The 19449-nt window shown below is 43.1% G+C and overlaps 1 protein-coding gene across 3 annotated transcripts in view; it reads left to right on the top strand.

Annotated features, from left to right (window-relative positions):
• BICDL1 (BICD family like cargo adaptor 1) overlaps positions 1–19449 on the top strand; it is a 97336-nt gene that overhangs the window by 60567 nt on the left and 17320 nt on the right. For 2 of the 3 annotated variants that reach the window (XM_081251976.1, XM_081251977.1), the window contains exons 3-6: positions 8436–8552; positions 11759–11905; positions 17414–17593; positions 18183–18401. In XM_081251976.1, the coding sequence (XP_081108102.1) occupies positions 8436–8552; positions 11759–11905; positions 17414–17593; positions 18183–18401 (663 nt within the window). The remainder of the gene's footprint in view (positions 1–8435; positions 8553–11758; positions 11906–17413; positions 17594–18182; positions 18402–19449) is intronic. The other variant, XM_081251978.1, reaches the window with a different exon arrangement.

Genomic DNA, 19449 nt, shown 5'->3' on the forward strand with positions numbered 1-19449 from the left:
CTTAGTTGCGGCATGTGGGATCTAGTTCCCTGACTAGGGATTGAACCCGGGCCCCCAGCATTTGGAGCATGGAGTCTTAGCCACTGGACCACCAGGGAAGTCCTCATCCTCTGGCTCTTGCCTGAAACAGTTATTACTGTGATGCTTGCCTAATGGTGATTTTCTGTCTCCAGTGGTCCTTCTACATTTATTAATTGGAATTCTTCTGTAAGGAAGAGCTGCCTCTCTTCTCTTATTAATTAATTTATCCAATTTTTTACTTATCATTGTGGATTCATGAATATTTATCTTATTCTATGCATTATAATCCATTGCTGTCAATATTTGTTTTATTGATCATATGGTCCCAGCCTTAGCCATTGGGAGCTCCTTCGAGTTGACTCCTGTGTCCATTCAGTGTACCTCCATCGTTTTTTGAGCACTTCCTTTCTTTCTGGCATCACAAGATGTTCCAGGCTCATCTTGTATTTTTCCTTCCCCAACCCTGGAAGAAGCCATTTCTCCAAGGAGCTTTAGTTCATTTATTAGAGATTGGTATATAGAAACCAATGTGAGCAGTAGAATGTCATTACTTTTAGGCCCTCTCAGAAGACAGAATTAGGAAATAAGTGTATAAATGCTAACATGTTCATAAACAGATACCTATAATCATTTCTCAATCTCTCCATTTATATATGTATGAAAAACCATAAGTTCATTCTGATGTCTCCAGTTCTAATCCAGTACCACAGAGTTCATGTTAGCCTTCCCTCTTTCCTTATTTGTTACTTTTTTTTCCACAAGAGAACCCAGTTCTCATTATCCATGGTACATTTACTTATTTGTTCAATTCTACTAAACACATACAGTAATGTTAGAATTGCTAAACCATACATCTGTGAGAAGCAAGTTTATTAACTACAGTTCAGTAGCTCTGTAGAGTTCTTTTTTCCCTGAACCTTACAGTATACAGTCAAAAGACTGTTTTCCAAAGCTATTTAAGTAAGTTATTTTCTTCTTGGCCCCCTACAGTTGTGGTTATGCTATTTATTTGTGGTATAGTTAGGTTTATTTGTTACTGCTTGTGTTCCATTGGTTGGTTATAATAATTTACATATGTGAAATATTAATGTGACTCTATCACTGTCTTGTCAGCTCTTTGATGCTTTTAAGAAATCTTTTCCACTTTATCCAGTATTTTTAGCTGTTTTCAGTAGGAAGGTCAATCCAAATAACCTATCCCACCGTATTACCAGAAATGAAACCTCCCCTTTGGAAAGGTATTGGTGAAAATCTTACTATCTTTATATATTAAGTAAAATATAAATACAAAACAAACTTAACTTCTGAGTTTTATTTTTGAAAGGCGTTGGGAGGAATTGGCATACTAAAGCCTAGTGAGAACAAAAGGCTATCATACATTTTTGCATTTAGTTACCATCTAGTAGATGGCTATTGCTTTTATTACTATAAATAATCAAGATAGCATATTACATGATAAGCCTCCTTTTTACTATCAGTAGGCTCATGACATCTATTACCAAATTTGAAAGTTTTTAACTGTAAGACCTTGGAAGTAAGAAAATACAGACTTCAGGTTAATTGGATTTTCCAGTTAAGCAAAGGCTAATCATAAACCCATTTTTGGTTCAAATTGGTGTAGATTTTCTATTCTAAAGTATAATCATCTACTTTTCTGACTCAGTTTTTCCATTCTACTGGAAAACTTAGGTTTTCTATTCCACTTCTACTAGTAGTAAAGTTCTGCTACCACCACCAGGGTGACACGTATTCATTATAATTGCAAAATATGGGAAAATCCCAGATGCCTAACAATAAGGGAGTGGTACAGGAAATCATAACATATCTATTTGATGGAATATTACGCAGTCACTTAAAGTGACGATTAAGAAGTGTAATAATAAATAACATGGAAATGTTTCTGATACCATGCTAAGTGAAAAATGAAAAAATCTATATGAGTAATATGATCATGGGTAATTGTACATACACACATACATACACACGTAGAAAGATTGGGGTAAGATCAACAAAATGTATTTTCAAAACAAACCCATATTCTGGGGTTCTGTTACAGAAACTGAAAATTGAAAAAAAAGGACTTCCTTGGCAGTCCAGTGGTTAGAACTATGTGCTTCCACTGCAGGGGGTGCGGCAGGTTCGATCCCTGGTCAGGCAGCTAAGATCCTGTGTGCCGCGTGCTGCGACCCAAAAAGAAACAAAAACCAAAAAGGATAGATAACCTACGGACTGGGAGAAAATATTTGCAAATGATGCAACTAACAGGGCTTAATTTCCAAGATATACAAACAGCTCATACAGCTCAATATCCAAAAAAAAAAAAGCAAACAACCTAATCAAAAAATGGGCAGAAGACCTAAATAAACATTTCTCCAAGAAGACATACAAATGGGCAACAGGCACTTGAAAAGATGCGCAACATCACTAATTAATAGAGAAATGCAAATCAAAACTATAATGAAGTACCACCAAACACCAGTCAGAATGGCCATCATCAAAATGTCTACAAATAGTAAATGCTGGAGAGGGTATGGAGAAAAGGGAACCCTCCTGTACTGATGGTGGGAATGTAAATTGGGACAGCCACTATGGAGAACAATATGGAGGTTCCATAAAAAACTAAAAATAGAGTTATCATATGATCCAGCAATCCCACTCCTGGACTTATATTCGGAAAAGATGAAAACTCTAATTCAAAAAGATACATGCACCCCAGTGTTCAAAGCAACACTATTTACAATAGCCAAGTTATAGAAGCAACCCTAAATGTCCACCAACAGCTGAATGGATAAAGAAACTGTGCAATACACACACACACACACACACACACACACACACAAACAAACACAAACACACACAAATGGAATATTACTCAACCATAAAAATGAATGGAATATTGTCATTTGCAGCAACATGGATGGACCTAGAGATTATCTTACTAAGTGAAGAAAGAGGAAAACAAATATTACATGATATCACTTATATGTGGAATCTAAAGAAATAATACAAATGAACTTATTTACAAAAATAGAAACAAATTCACAGACATAGAAAACAAACTTATGGGATTAATAGATCCACACTATTGTATATAAAATAAACAACAAGGACTTACTGCATAGCACAGGAAACTATATTCAATACCTTGTAATAACCTATAGTGGAAAAGAATCTGAAAAAGAATGTGTGTGTGTGTGTGTGTATAACTGAATCTCTTTGCTGTACAACTGAATAACACATACTGTAAATCAGTCATACTTCAATTAAAAAATAAAAATAAAATGGTGGATCTCTCCTACTATAATTTCTAAGTTAATTGGCTCATTTTTTTTCTTTTCACAAATAAGTTAAATGGATGCTCATGTGTAACTAATGCAACTTCCTTGCCTCCATTTAGCAAGAAAGTATATAGTTGGTACTCCTCTGGTGGCACAGTGGTTAAGAATCTGCCTGCCAATGCAGGGGACACGGGTTTGATCCCTGCTCCAGGAAGATCCACGGAGCAACTAAGCCTGTGCGCCACAACTACTGAAGCCCACACACTCCTGCATCTACTGAGCCCGCATGCTGCAACTAATGAGCCCACATGCTGCAACTACTGAAGCCCACACACCTAGAGCCCGTGCTCTGTAGCAAGAGAAGCCACTGCAATGAGAAACCCGCGCACCACAACAAAGAGTAGCCCCCTCTTGCCGCAACTAGAGAAAGCCCACACACAGCAATGAAGACCCAATGCAGCCAAAAATAAAAATAAAATTAAGAAAAAGTATATAGTTAACAGTTCTCCTTTGGCCAGTTTAAACAAATTTAATATGTTATAGTTTAGGGATATATTCTTATATTGCTAATCATGTCAATTGGAAAAGTAATCATGGAACAGCTCTGCTCAGTGGAGAGAAAGTAATCTGTCCTAGATGGTACTTGACCAAATCAAGCATATCGGGCAGAAGGAACACACTGTCAATTTTTTTTTTGCCAATTTGAGGATTAATTAAATAATAAATAATTACCTGAGCACTCAGATTATAAAAGTAGTTTATTTCAGATAGTTCAAGAAATGTATGTGTTAAACTTTTCAGCATTCTTTAACAGAACTAGAGTTATTTCTTGAATTTCTTGTTTTCTTTATTCAATCTTTATGCAATGAAAGTAAAAAAGATGTTTTTCAGAACATTAGAAATAAGTATCTAAAGATTAAAACATTTCATAATACCCAGTGGCGGCAAGGTATTAGGAAGCAGGCATATTTGCACTCTGTCAGTAGGGGTACAGTAAATTGATCCAGCATTTTTGGAGGACAGTTTGGCAGTGCCTATAAAAATGAATATGCATTCCTTTTATCTAGTAATTCCACTTATAGGAATTTATTCACTTACAGGGTGTTCTCCCACAAGTACAAAGATTGATTAGCAAGGATATTTTTTGAAAGCACTGTTTATAATAGCAAAGAATTGAAATACTCTATAAATGTTCATAAGCAGGGACTACTTAAATAAATTATGGTATATTCCTATAACTAAACGCCAGATAACTGTTAAAAAGAATAAGGTAGATTTACATATTGACATAGAAAGATGTTAAAACACTATATGTTTTTTTTTTTTTATGCGGTATGCGGGCCTCTCACTGTTGTGGCCTCTCCCATTGTGGAGCACAGGCTCCGGACGCGCAGGCTCAGCGGCCATGGCTCACGGGCCCAGCCGCTCCGCGGCATGTGGGATCCTCCCGGACCGGGGCACGAACCCGTGTCCCCTGCATTGGCAGGCAGACCCTCAACCACTGTGCCATCAGGGAAGCCCACTATATGTATTTTTAAAGCCAAAACTTTAGTAATGTTTTAGATAGATAGATAGATAGATAGATAGATAGATAGATAGATAGATAGATAGATATGAATAGAAAATTTCTACAAAGACTCACAAGAAGTATCTCTAATATGGTTGATATTAGATATATCACTGGAGAGTGGTACTGCTGATTAGGAATAAGTAGGGACTTAAACTTTCATTTCAGTCCTTCAATTCATCTTAATTTTTTTTCTCTAAACCTTTGTTGCTCTTTTTTTTTAAAATATTTATTTATTTATTTAGGCTGCGCCGGGTCTTACTTGCAGCATGTGGACTTCTTTTTTTTTTAGTCACTTCGAGGGTTTTTATTTTTATTTATTTATTTTATTAGTTTCTGCTTTATAACAAAGTGAGTCAGTTATACATATACATCTGTTCCCATATCCCTTCCCTCTTGCGTCTCCCACCCTCCCTATCCCACCCCTCCAGGCGGTCACAAAGCACCGAGCTGAACTCCCTGTGCTACAGTATGTGGACTTCTTAGTTGCGGCATGCGGACTCCTTAGTTGTGGTATGCATGTGGGATCTAGTTCCCCGACCAGGGATCGAACCCAGGCTCCCTGCACTGGGAGCGTGGAGTCTTAGCCACTGGACCACCAGGGAAGTCACCTGTTACTCTTATTATTAAAAAAAATTTAAGAGTTTAAGAATAAAAGAATACCTGAGCTAAAAGCATACCATCTTTTTGTATATTCACCTATGATTATAGATGTCATTCTCTGTCACAGTTTTGCCACAGCTGTTACTGGCTGCTTAATCAGGCACGGTAGCCAAAACTCATCATTTTGAGAAGTAAACTGTAAGTCCCATGCCTGTCATTTTCTGCTTTCAAAATGAATTATCCTAATATAACCCCACCACCACCAAAAAAGGTCCCAGGGCCATGACTAGCTGCCCTAAACCTAGAAGGAGAAAGTTTTTTATCTCCAAGAGAGGTATGGCTCCTGGATATTAAATAGCTTATCTTTGCAAGGCCACCAGGGGAACAGAACTGAAAGGTATGGCTGCCGAATATTTCTGTATTTCCCTATATTTTTTAGCTTACCTTCGTGATGTTGGCCAAGTCACCTAACAGGCTGTTCTCAGTGGACTTGTGTTTATGACAGCTCCTTATAACATACACATGGTGTTCTCAGTACCTGAGTTTTTTTGAAAAGCAAACAACTGATCCTAGTTGCCCTAAACTTGTAGCAATGCGATATTTCTTTCCTTTCTTCATTTCCCTACACTTCAGTGATTAGACTCAATCCCACAAAGTCCTGAATTACAAATAGGGAAATGGGCATACCTTCAAACCTGCCCTTTTTGTGTTACAATGTAAGGGAGGAATATGTCTGTAAATTGGGAAAGTGAGACTCAAAGAGGTTAAATGACTCATATAACTCATACCCATATCTATGGTAGGACAGGAACTCTTAACCCTGACCATCTGACCCTTAACTTTTTTTTCCTTTCATCATACATCCCTCCTCTCAGGAGCAGGGCAGATCTCTTCAGAAAGACCACTGTTATTCTGGCTTACTCTCCTACTTGAAGAACTTCAGAGAAGCTCTGAAATCCACTATAGAACTAAAATTGGCTTTGTAACCTTTCTGATACTTTGTTCAGAAAGCATTTAGAACATTAGAGTTATGTCAAACTTCAGAGATTATCATTTAATTTATGTGCAGAAATAGCTAATATTCATTCTGGTAGTCAGGTCTAAGTATCTGAGCCAGTTTTTATCTCTGAAAAAGAAGGAAATAATATACTTTGGAAGGTGCATTAGCTCCTTGCAGATGGTACTTATGTCTGATTGATCCGTTCCCCTCCATCACCATCACAGACAAATGACTGGCCACCTGGCTGGAGGTGGCCATGGTGTGTGGGACAGCACAGAACCGGGAGGCTGAAGACCAGGGCAGTGCCACTCCTCTCAGCCTCCACCTCCTTGTCTGCAAAATGAGGCCATCAATTCCTGCTTCTTAAGGCTGTTGGAGATTCATATGAAAGCTGTAGGTTAGAAGTCTTTGTGAACAGTATATCCTTGGGCACATCTGAGGAGTCAGACAATTAAAGGAAACATTATAACATAGTGGTTAGGAGCTGAGACTTTGGTGTCATGCTTCCTGGAGGGAAGAGACAAATTTTATTTCTAGGAAGATCACTTTGAGAGGAGACTGTCTACAGGAGCATTTCTGTTACCACCTGGGCTAGATTTGTAGCCCTCAGTGCATCTCTTTGGTTGTCTCATGATTCATGTCAAGGCAGTGATGCTCAGAATGAGGTCAGCTGCCTGAATTACCCAGTGCTTTGTAATCTGAACATATTTGAAACCCTGATAGTCAACTGAATTCGGTATAGGCAATCGAACTGCAGCATTTATAAGAGGAAATTTTCCTTATGGGCCCTAAATTCTATTCGAAGAAATTTCAAGAGCCAAATAAAATTGCTTAGTATTTAAAAAAAGAAGAAAAAGAAAAGAAAGAAAACAAGCCTTTCTAAATTGGACTCATGAAGTTAGTTTCAATAGTGACTGATAGAAATAGGAAAAACTATTTCAAGATCCTGTGTAAGAAGGCAGTGTTGCAGTCCTAATTTCGGAGTAAGACAGCCCAAAGTTTACCATTCTGATGCTGTCATTCACTAAAATGTGGGGTAGGTTCCCTGACTTCCCTGAGCCTGTTGCCTTGGTAGTAAATTGAGGGTGACAGGCCCTACTTTGGTTGTGACAATTGAGGTAAAGCATTTAGCACAGTTCTTGGCACATAGTGAAGTACTCAGTAAATAATACTAATTTTATTTTTAGGCAAGGATGACTAATATTGTGTTTCTAAGTGATTAAGAAACAAGCTGGTAGTGTCTAAAATTAAATTTAGAATAAGGAAGAAAAAGAGATGGTTTAATTTTCTTTTGTTGTATGTTTTGTAATTGTTTAAAAATTAGCACTATAGGTTGTGATTCTTGTGGTGCTGTAGTCTGGGGCGGGGGGCACATTTGTTGAATCTATGGAGCCAAAAAAAGATGGACAATTGATTATACAGCACTTGAAGATAAAAGGAACTGTTGAACATATAACCATTACTGTAAGAGCCTCATTGAACAGCTAGCCTACCATTTCAACATCATTACCATCCCACCTCCTCTGAAAGCCTTTCCCAACCCTTTCTGCACACCATGATCTTTCCTGAGAACGCATAAAGGAATTTCTAAGGTATTAGGTATATTGGTCTTATTCTTCCATGTAAAATACTGAGAATGTCTTGCAATTTAGATGTTTGCTGAGCTTCTGCTATATGCAGAATCATAATGATGATAACTAACATTTGAGAACTTACAATTTTCTAGGCCTGTTTCCTCTGATCAGCAAAGTGGTCTTAGACCTAGACAGAGTCATTCATGGTGGAGGTAGGGATAGGGGTTAGTCTTGTTTGGGTGTGAGGGAACAAAGGGACCAGGGATGGGAGACCAATTTCTCATCGTGTACTTGTAGAACAGAGTTGCAAAGAGATGCTTGAGAAATGAAAGGCAAATCAGGCCTCTTTTGTACAACCTCTAAATCAGCTCTATGGTCTCTTCTGCTTGCAGGCATCAGAAGTTGAGAGACAGCTATCCATGCAAGTCCATGCCCTCAGAGAAGACTTTCGGGAGAAAAACTCATCAACCAACCAGCACATCATCCGACTCGAAAGCCTTCAGGCCGAGGTGAGCCTCCCCTTGCAGCAGTGCTTGGATGGAAGTGCTTTTCTCATTGGAGGTGCCGTGCCAGGTCTTTTAGACAAGGAGCCCTCTGAACAAAAACCTGCTCTATCTAAAATCTCTAGGGAGACATATCTGTGAGAAACTGAATGGGGAACACTTGACCATGTTCCTCCGGGTAGCCTGTTGTCTAGAAAAATAAGGTTGCTCAGAGTTACTGCTGAGTGTGTTGAAATTATGAATGCCCTACTTTTTACTGAATATGTTGATCCCTCAAAGAACATCCATGCCAATCCTAAGTAGAAGATTGGAAAGGGAATCCTCCCTTCCTCCATTCCATTTGGGCCCAGTTCAGTCCATCTTAATAGGGCCTATTATTTTCACCTATAAACTGAGAGTAATAGAAGTGTCTACTTCATAGGGTTGTTGTGAGGATATGGTGAGTTAATACGTGGAAAGCACTGTGTGTGGTGTTTGGAAGAAAGTAATGTTATTAAAAGTATATGAGAGGGCAGTCAGGGTCTATGGCCTGAGTGGGCCAGAGGGGGAAAAAAAGTAGCACTCAGGGGATAATACTTTGAGAATCCAGTTGTGGGGAGGAGAGGGGAGGGGTCATATCACCAGCCCAAATGGGGGCTCTCTCCTGAGGAGGCTTCCACCTAATCTGCTCCCAGGACCCCTCAGCCAAGTGTCCGAACAGCAGCCCTTTGGCTGAGTCACGCTTTGAGGGACGGTCTAGCGCCACATGATCGTGCACCCCAACTGTGGTGAAGGAACCAGCCAGCGTGGTCAGGCCCAAGAGGCCCAGATGGCTGCTCTCCTGCTTCATAAATGACATGAAGATTTTTTCCTAAAGTCTGTCAATATCTTCTCTTTTCTCCTGGCTCTCACTTCCTTCCTTCTTCCCTTCCCTTGGAATTCCTACTGGTATTGAGCAGCAGGTTCTTGAAGTAAGTAGTTTGTGCTGGTGGGTTTGGCATGCCTGTCTGTGACGGTTTGTATGCATGATGTGCTGTTCAACCACCTCTGCCAAAGTCTGACTCCATCGAGTTGCCTGTTTTCCTTTCCCCACCACCCCCAATTCACTGTTGCTAGACCCTCATGACACAGGGTCTTTCCCAGGAATATTTATGGCCAGATTTGGTCCCAAGTTTCAGGGTGTGTAGGATGGGGTGAGGGAGTTGGCTCCCTAATGCCAGTTCCTTGCTTCATCCAATAACACTGCTACTTTTAAAAGCCAAGCTATGAAATTGTTTATTTCAAATAAGTTACTTCACATAGAGCTGAACTCCTAAGTTTTTTTAAGGGGTGGGGCTGTGTATCAGAACCATATTACCTCATGACTTCACTGAGTGGAACTTGGGAAACAAAGGTGATCCATGGGAAGGAAAATGTAAAGGTCAGAGGGTATTTAAACGAAAACCAACTAGAGTAAGAATTCCCTTCATGTGGGTAACGCTGCTTCAGTGTGGGGAATAGTAGACCCATTCACAAAAGGGCCTGCTCCTTTCGGTCCCTTACCCAGGTGCACACTTGAGAGACAGTGTTTCTTTGTTTGGCCAGATACCTGATCCCTCTGGACAAAGGCCACATACTTCATTTCCCCAGGACAGCATCCTATCTGATGGGTGGGTGGCCAGGGAAGATCTGTGCCCTATGAACAGAATTCAGAGAGTGAGAACAGCCAAAAAGCAGGGGGAAGGTAAAGATTTCAGAGGGCTTGGGACAAGTTAGACATTCATTTCCAAATCTCCGCTGGAAACAGTCTGAGGTTGGTCCTTTTAGTGAATTGTTGTCATGCTAGACTAGAGAGCGTGGAGAACATCTTAAACACAACAGGAGAATATTCACAAGAAACTGGTTGAGAGATCAGTCTAGCAGGGAACTGATAAATGGGAGGATCTGGGGGACCTGCAGGACTCCAAAAGTTCCCAAGGCCACTAGCAATTGAAGGGATTTGGGAAGGCTTCCCATAGCACCTGAGCAGGGCAGGGTTCTTGGGCTGAAGCATCGCTGGCCTTGGGGAGTGCTGGGCAGCTTCTTACCCAGCATCTCTTTCCTCTTTTCCTCTGCTTTCTCACTGAAACGGAAGAGACAAGACAGACCTTTCTAAAAAAAGGTCTGTGGGCTTCCCTGGTGGCGCAGTGGTTGGGAGTCCGCCTGCTGATGCAGGGGACACGGGTTCGTGCCCCAGTCCGGGAAGATCCCACATGCCGTGCAGTGGCTAGGCCCGTGAGCCATGGCCGCTGAGCCTGTGCATCCGGAGCCTGTGCTCCGCAACGGGAGAGGCCACAACAGTGAGAGGCCCGTGTACTGCAAAAAAAAAAAAAAAAAAAAAAAAAAGGTCTGTATCTTTCTTGAGACTAGCTAGATACTCAGTGTACAAACATATCAACCTGTTTAATAAAAAGAGAAAAATTTCTTCTATTCACAAATTTCTTGCTCAAGCAAAAGACACTTTAAGTAAAATCAGTTATTTACTTGTGTCCATGTCGTGTTCCTTCCCAGGACACGGGCTGATGCAGGCACTGCTCTGTTTTCTGTATCCTTCTGGCTCCCCCATTAACCCAGGGTCTGGACCATGACTCAAGAGCCAGACCTGCCAGCAGTGGGGGAAGGACAAAGGAGAGACATAGAATATGAGAATACAGTGGCTCCAGAGGCTGTCTTGGGCATTTTCTTGTGCTCAGGACTTGAGAAAGAAGAATGGTCCTACAGATTAGGTTCCACTGCCCCATAAACTGTGGGGTTGAAGTAGAGTTGTAGGCAGGGGACTTCCCTGGTGGTCCAGTGGTTAAGACTCCGCGCTTCCACTGCAGGGGGCACAGGTTCGATCCCTGGTCAGGGAACTAAGATCCCATATGCCGTGCGGCAGGGCCAAAAAAAAGTTATAGGCAGCAAGGTGGGGCCCTCCTCTGTCTTATCTGTGGAATTTCCAGAGAGCACTAACCTTCCTTGCCTCTGCCTGGCACCCCACATTCCAGCTTCCCCAAAGTTCAACTCCTACTCCTTCCCAGACAGGTTTCCAAAGGGGAGGGGTTTTCGCCTCAGCTTAAGAGTTCACAGCTGTTGCTTCAGAGGTGGAGGCACCAGGCCCCTGCGCAGAGCACTTGGAGAGACACCTGCCTTCGTGTTCCGGGGCTGGTCCCTCCCTCCCTACTCATCAGCCCGGGTGTAACTCCACACACCCTTGTGGCTCTCCACCCTTTCAGATCAAGATGCTGGCGGATCGGAAACGGGAGCTGGAGCACCGTCTCAGTGCCACCTTAGAGGAGAATGACCTGCTCCAAGGGACTGTGGAGGAGCTACAGGACCGGGTGCTGATCCTGGAGAGGCAGGGCCATGACAAAGACCTCCAGGTACTGGGGCAGAGAAGCAGTCACACAGGACCAGGGTCAGATCAAAGGAGTGCTTAGCTGCCCAGCCAAAGGGAAAGGCTGGGAGGCCAGTGCCACCACCGGGGTCAGGAGTGGGTAAAGCTGAGGTCTCTCCTTGGGCCCGGTTATGGTTCTCCTCAGGCTCTGCTAACTGGGCTGGTCTTTCTCTGCCGAGAACAAGCGTATTGCTACCACAGGTCATCCTTCCAATTTGTTCTGAGCCACTGGCCCCAGGAGCAGTTTCACTGAGTTCTTTCTGGGCTGTTAACATGACAGGAACACCAGGAGTGCTGTTCTGCCTCCTGGGGTTTGTGAAACCTGCCAGAGATTTCAGAGGGATCCTGTGACTCTGTGCTTGCCTCACAATGCTCTCTGCTGCTGCTTCCCCAGGCTGATGCATTTAGTTGGCTGGCCCTGAACAGAAACCAAGAAGCTGCCCACTGAACACAGCAAGACTTATATCCTGATTCTGCCAGTTGTTAACAAAGGCACAGGCTGACCCCTCTATGAGCCTAATTAGCCTCTTTTTTCTTCCTAAATGAAATTGCTTCATGGCTATATTTGTACTTATTTGGGAACTGCCACCAGGCCTCAGCTGAATCCCAAAGCTCACACTTGACAGGAAACAACCCCCTAAACAAAAAGATAATCACTCAGCCTCCCCAGAAATAGAGTGTAGCATCTGCTGCCGAGAAAGCTTTGCTGTGCTAGCCTAGGACCACTGGGGCCGGTGGCTAAGAATGCGCTGCTTCCCCTTGGGTGTCCTCTGAGTGTGCCAGGGAGCGGAGTAAATTGCAATGGTGCCGTTCGTGTGGAAGTGGTCAGCCAAGTATACTCGAGCGCCAGGTGTGTCCCCACCCAAAGACCAGGCCTCAGAAGGCCCCACTGGGCTCAGCAGGTGGCTATTGAGGAAAGCCCTGGGTTGTGGGATAAGGAGACCTCTTAGGCTAAGGTCACTTGACACCATCAGTTAAACGGCCATCTGAGTAATTAACCTCTTTAAGGGCAAATTAACAGTTTTTCTCTCCCCATGCTTTTATACCTTCAGCTCAGAACTTTGTATAAAGTGGGGCCTCAGTAAATGTTGCATAGAAAATGATGCTGGCTAAAGCCTCACAGCAGTTTTCAAAATGGAAAGGAGTTTGCTCATATTTTAAGCTTGATGACGATAATAGCCATGAACATCTGTATGCCGCTTTACAGAGAACAGAGTGTTTTTGCATATATTCTAAAACTGGGGCTTAGAAAGATGAATCCTTTATCCTAAGAAGTGTAGTAAGTCCTTGGTAGAATCCAGAAGAGGACCCTCCTACCTGCTTTACCTGGTGCTCAGTGATGGCTTCCAGTGTATCACTTGCCTCTGCAAGTCAGTGTTTCACCAGCATTTATTACCCCATCAAGCACTCTCCTGAGGGTTGCTGAGGTAGAGTATGGAGAGGAGAAGGAAAAGAAGTACAGAAAAATGGGAAAATGGCCCTGCCGAAAACAGACTCCTAGTCCAGCACGAATTCGCAAATGAAAAGTCCTTATTTCATATCAAGAATGGGAGACCTGGAGATGGGGAACAGCCAGGACCAGTGTGGACCATGCAATGCCTGGCCGGCACAGTGGGCTGTGTGTTCTCTAGCAGCCAGAGTCCCCAGTCACACCATGTTCACATCCTCACCATCTGCACACTCGCTGTCTTCCGATGGGCTTCTTCAAGAGTAAGAGCGTATCACTGGTGCAGGGCCTGCATCAAGTCAGGGAGTTCCCACCTTGATTTGGAAAATCTGCATTTATGAGCTGAAGTCTCATCTTTCCAAACTATTTGTAATTTTTTTCCTTCTATTCATAGAAAACTCTCCTTAAGGTGTTGCTAATTAGTTCTATTGATGAAATGGCCTGTACTGATACAGAAATAGAAATTTCAGCTCACTCAGGGAGTAGGTGAATGGTCCTAAATCAGACTTGTAAAATGTAGAGCTAGTGGCCTTGGAATTTACCTAATCCCATGATTTTAATCCTTTTCCTCAGACAAGGGATGAGAAGAAGGCTGAGCAGGCAGGGCAACAGGCCTGCCACAAGCAGAGTAACCCCCTTTAATCTGGTTCACTATGTAACTGGGGTTCTGCTGTCAGACACAGATTTTTAAACCACTGATCAAATCCAACTCTGATTTTTTTTTCAGGCTGAGCAGGGATAAAAATTATTATTTATTGAGCACCCAGTAAATTTAAAAATCAGGCATTTTGCTGAACTCTTAATACCCAGTAAAGGATTTGTCCCTCTGAGGGCAACTTAACTGCCCTATTTAATACCAAGCTGAGCATCTTATAAATGTGTGCAGGGGCCTTGTCCCAATCAGTGGGTGGCTTTCATCAGCAGAGAATACAGGCCCTGCTTACTGTAGGGACCCAGGAAGCAAATGACCTGGAGTCTAGACCTCACTCTGACTCCGGGTGTGTACCATTAGGGAAATCACTTAACATCACACCATCTCAGTTCTCGCAACATAAAATGGGGAGAGTGCCCCCACTTCTGCCAACTTTAAGGGCATGAGTATTGTAAGCTTGAACTTAGTATACTCTCCAATCACAAGACGTTTGGTGTCTTCCTTGTTCTTACATATAAATACATTTGGTTTCATCTTTGTTTTATAAAGGGTGATATTTCTTATGTTAGAGGGTTCTTATATTTAATAGACTCTTCCTTGCTTTGGTTTGGTTTTTCTGAGTTTGTCTGTGGATCAATTATTGACCAGAGAGGGCAGACCTGTCCTGGTCTTTGTTCTTTTGCTGTTATAATTAATTAAGCACCTTTGAGTGTGCATGAGTAATTGAACTAATGTTGTCCAGTGACTAAGAACTTGTACTTGTCTGTGCTGAACTTCTCCTGCTGAGATGTATGTGGAGTTGTCTAGAAAATAATTGCAAAGCATTTTGTCAATTTAGTAAATGCCGTTTGTAATTGTGCCAAATGCTTCCTAGGCATATCTTTAAAAAAAAACAAAACCTAATTTCTTCTTTCTGAGTTTCCTCAAAACCAAGGCTGGAGGAGTTCCCACTGGACCAGCAGGTACTGCTGATCCACTGGAACCATGCAGAGCGGGCTTGCCAATTCCTTTTTCATTCTCCGAGCAGCCAGCCTCCCAACTCTTCCTAGTTAAGGCACATCCAGACCACTGGTGCCATTAGCAAATGTTCTCTGATACTGGACCAGCAGAAGGGAGGCTCCCAGGGCACCAGAATGATTGGCTGCGGGCTCTGCAAGGCAGCTTGCCCCATTCATGAGAACCACAGAGCTCTGAGTTGCCCACTGCCCCTTCGTCTCTGCATCTCTGCAGGAGCCATCAGCCCACCTGGATGACAGTCTGGAAAAGACAATACAGTGTTCACTCTTTTTAATGAACAGGAATGACCCAGAAATGCTATTTTATAAAAGGATAAAATAATTAAATTTAAATCCCCAGAAGTTCTTCTCCCATCCTCACCCCCAAAAATATATATTAAAAGGAGGGTGGGCAGTCCACAAATACAAGAGTAGGAAACATTGCTCCTGTGCACGTGTAGTATATGGACATGTGCATAGCAGTTAGCAAACAGATTGATTCTGCAATTAGGGTGTGTTGTGCTAAAAGTAAGTGTAGTGATGGAGTATATTAGTAAGAGTGTGGCATTTAGCAGCCACAGTAGAGTTTCCCCTTACATTCAGCAGTAACACCCTCACCAGGTAGCAGTGCCCTGTTTGGACTCCACAGGGAAGGAGCCACAGAGAATGCAGAGAAGGGTGAAGTAGTGGCAACGAAAGAGAGGGAAGGAGCCCTGGCCCGTAGGTCATGATGCCTGCATTGCTGTCCCCTCTTTACCACTGGTGTCGCTGTCCTCCTCTGAGCTTCTAGTGCTATGTAAGGCCCCTCCCAGGCCTAGGGCCTTATCTGTAAACCATGAGGTATGACACAAAGTAGGGAGAGACTGCTTTTCCCATGGGTTTGGGAACTCTTGGTATTACTGCCCAGACGTTATTCCAGATTCCACCCCTAGCTCCTTTCCAAACAACCCTTTTCCTCTTAATTTTTTCATTAAAGTACAACATGCACATAGTAAAGCATACAGATCATAAGTGGATAGCCCATTGAAGTTTTATATATACCTGTGTGAACACCACCCATGTCAAGACATAGCCCATTATCAGCACCCACAAGTCTTCCTCCTGCCCCCTCCCAGTCAATACGCTGCCACTTCCTCAAAAGCAAACTTCTATTCTGACTTTCATCTCTTTTATCTCAATGAAGTTTTGGAACTTTTTATAAATAGAATCATACATTATATATTGTTTTGTGTCTGGTTTTTGCTGAACATCATGTCTAAGAAATACATCCATGTTGTGGCATAGAGTAGCAGTATGTTCTTTTTTTCACTGCTGTGTAGTATTCCAGCATGTGAATATATCCATTCTATCTTTATTGGTGTTTAGATTGTTTCCCATCTGTGGCTTTTATGAATAATGCTGCTGTGAACATCCTGTTTGTCTTTCATCTACATTTTCAGTCATTTATTACTGGGTCTGTACCTAAGAGTGGAACAGCTGGATCATAGGATAGAACAGCTGGATCATAGAATAGTAGGACAGATCTGTATTTCACTCATTAGAAACTGCCAAACAGTTTTCCACAGTGGTGGTTCATCTTCCATTTCCACCAGAAATGAGAGTCCCAGTTATTTTACATCCTCACCAGAACTTGATATTATTATTCTGTTACTATTGTTTATTTTAGCCATTCTGGTGAGAGTCTAATGGTACCTTACTTTGTATGCCTGTATGTTTGCGTGTTCAACATTTTATTCTGGAGAATTTCAGATGAACTCAAAAACAGAATAAGACAGTGACATCCCATGTAACCCATTGTCCAGCTCTACAAACCGTCCATTCCTGGCCAGTCCTGCCCTATCTTCATTACATCCATTTGCTCCCCTCTCATGTTATTTTGAAGTAAATCCCAGAATTGTTATAATTTCATCTGTAAATAAAGAATACCTCTAAATAAGAACATAAAAAAATATAACCACAGGACTAGTACACCTAGAAACTTCAGCAACATTTCCTTTAATATCATCAAATATCTAGTCAGTGTTCAAATTTTCAGTTGTCTTATAAATGTCATTGTTTTTCACATTTTTCATTTGAATCAAGATACGAATTAAAATATGCCTACATGTGGCAGTTGGCTGATATGTTCTTAAGTCTCTTTTAATCTATAGGTTCCCCCTTTATCTTTCTTTTTTTTTTTCTTGAAATTTATTTGTTGAAGAAACTGAGCTATTTGTCCTGTAGAATTTCCCAAATCTGGATTTTGTTGACTGCATCCCCTTAATGTAGTCTAGCCAGTTCTTCCCTCCTCTGTATTCTTCTGTAAACTGGTAGCAGGATCTAAAAGCATGATTGGGTTCAGGGTCAGTTTTTCTGTTTGGGTTCAGCCCGCCTCACCACCGTTTGCTGTCTCTCTGAAAGCTGCATCAGAGCCAGCTGGAGCTCCAGGAGGTACGGCTCTCCTACCGACAGCTGCAGGTGAAGGTGGAGGAGCTCACTGAGGAGAGGAGTCTGCAGAGCTCTGCAGCCACCAGCACGTCCCTCCTGTCTGAAATAGAGCAGAGCATGGAGGCCGAGGAGCTGGAGCAGGAGAGAGAGCAGGTGCTGGCATCGCCACCGCTGTGGCACGTGAGGTTGCCCAGGGATCCTGGGGCAGACCCTGGCCTTTGAGAGCCCGTCGGCCATCCCTGTCACCCCGTGCCTGCTGTTTAGCTTCAGCCTGGCAGGGGCCCGTGGTCTGCACTTGTGCAAGCCCCTAGGCCTGCTGGCTGGAGCTGTCACGAAGCAGTGCCTCTTAGGAAGTGCTTGTTGACTAATATCAGCCTCATACCTCTTGTATTGACAGGGTTTTAGAACATTCGTGATCCATCCAATTAGCTTCTTTTCATACTACTCATAACCACTCATTCCCCCAATCATGCGCTGACTTCCACCAAAGTAACTGACTATATAAAGATGTGCTTTATGTGCAAATGGGAGGGGCTTGAGGACAGGGAAGATAAGAGTTGGGACTCTGTATAGGTGTACTGGGCCCAGAATAAGTATCAGTATTTCTTGGGACAGGTGATTAAAAAAAAAAAAAAAAAAAACTTGCCCTATAACTAGTATCTTGGATTCATACACTAGAAGAAGATGGCTGGTGGCAGTCTTCTCTAGAATCCATAATCAGGAATAATTCTTTGTGGGGCAGCTGAGACTGCAGCTCTGGGAAGCCTACTGCCAGGTTCGCTATCTCTGCTCACACCTTCGAGGAAATGACAGCGCTGACTCGGCCGTCTCCACGGACTCCTCAATGGACGAGTCTTCAGAAACGTCGTCTGCCAAGGATGTACCAGCAGGCAGCTTGCGCACTGCTCTCAGCGAGCTCAAGAGACTGATACAGAGCATTGTGGATGGCATGGAGCCCACGGTAAGAGGCCAAGCTGAGAGCTCCTTGCTCCACAGAACCTGGCCGGTGGGAGGTTGAAACCAAATGCAGAGGGTGAGGTTAACCCTAGAACTGGAACCTTATAATGTCTGCAAGAATTTCTTCTGAGCCCTCGTCTGAGAGTACTGAACACTGGGGAGCAGGCAGAGGGCCCGATGCCGGGGATGGAAGACTCCAGAGTCCCTTCCTGCAGGCACAGGATGCAGAGGAGGCCTCCCTCCATGTGGTTACGTGCAGGCCTTGGGGACCTCGAGTGCGAGGGCTTTCCTGGGAGGCTTTGACTGTAGAAATTTGCATCCCGGTAAAAACTGCAAGTTACTTTTCTGTAGCCCCTTGGTCCTGGAGGTGGAGTTAGCTGTGAACAGGCAAACTTAAAAGATCTGAAGCTTCTCTGCTCGAAGGCTAGAAGTGAGCACAGAAAGTTGGGACGATCAACAACAAGGGCCTTTTAGAATTCCAGACGTGGCTCCTCTTGTGGAGGAGAGGAACATTCCCACAGGCTTCCCAGGCACACGGGCATTTCTTCCAGCTTCATGTCAGATTTCTGCCAGACTTACTCTCCATTCACCACCCCAGCTCTCGGGTTGTTGTTTTTCTTCAGGTTTCCTCCTCCTACAGAATGGTTGCATCTCTCTACCCATATGAGGTGAAGTAAGGTGAAAGGGTGGTTGTCCTTACCTGAACATGCTGTGTTGATTTGTGGAACGTACTGTAGTGTGGAGGCCGAGTCAGGGTGGGAAAGGGAGCTGTCAGAGTGAGGTGTGCTGTTGGCTCCACGCGATTCCCCTTCCCCGAAGCCTGAAACAAAATAAATGTCTAGTTGTTGTTTGCACGTTGAAATTGAGCAAGAGCATCTCTCTCCTCTAACCCTCTATTTCTTCCCTCTTCTGCCTCTCTTTTTTCCCTCTCTCCCCCTCTCCTGCTCATCCCCCCACTGTCTTGTGTTTCCCCAAACCGAACCATCTCTCTGCTCCCCTCCCCACTGCTTCCCTTTCCTCTTTCGCTCTCCCTTTTGCATCTCTCCCACTAA

The sequence above is a fragment of the Mesoplodon bidens genome (assembly GCF_964165515.1).
Source record: "Mesoplodon bidens genome assembly, chromosome: 13".
NCBI classification, from domain to species: Eukaryota; Metazoa; Chordata; class Mammalia; order Artiodactyla; family Ziphiidae; genus Mesoplodon; species Mesoplodon bidens.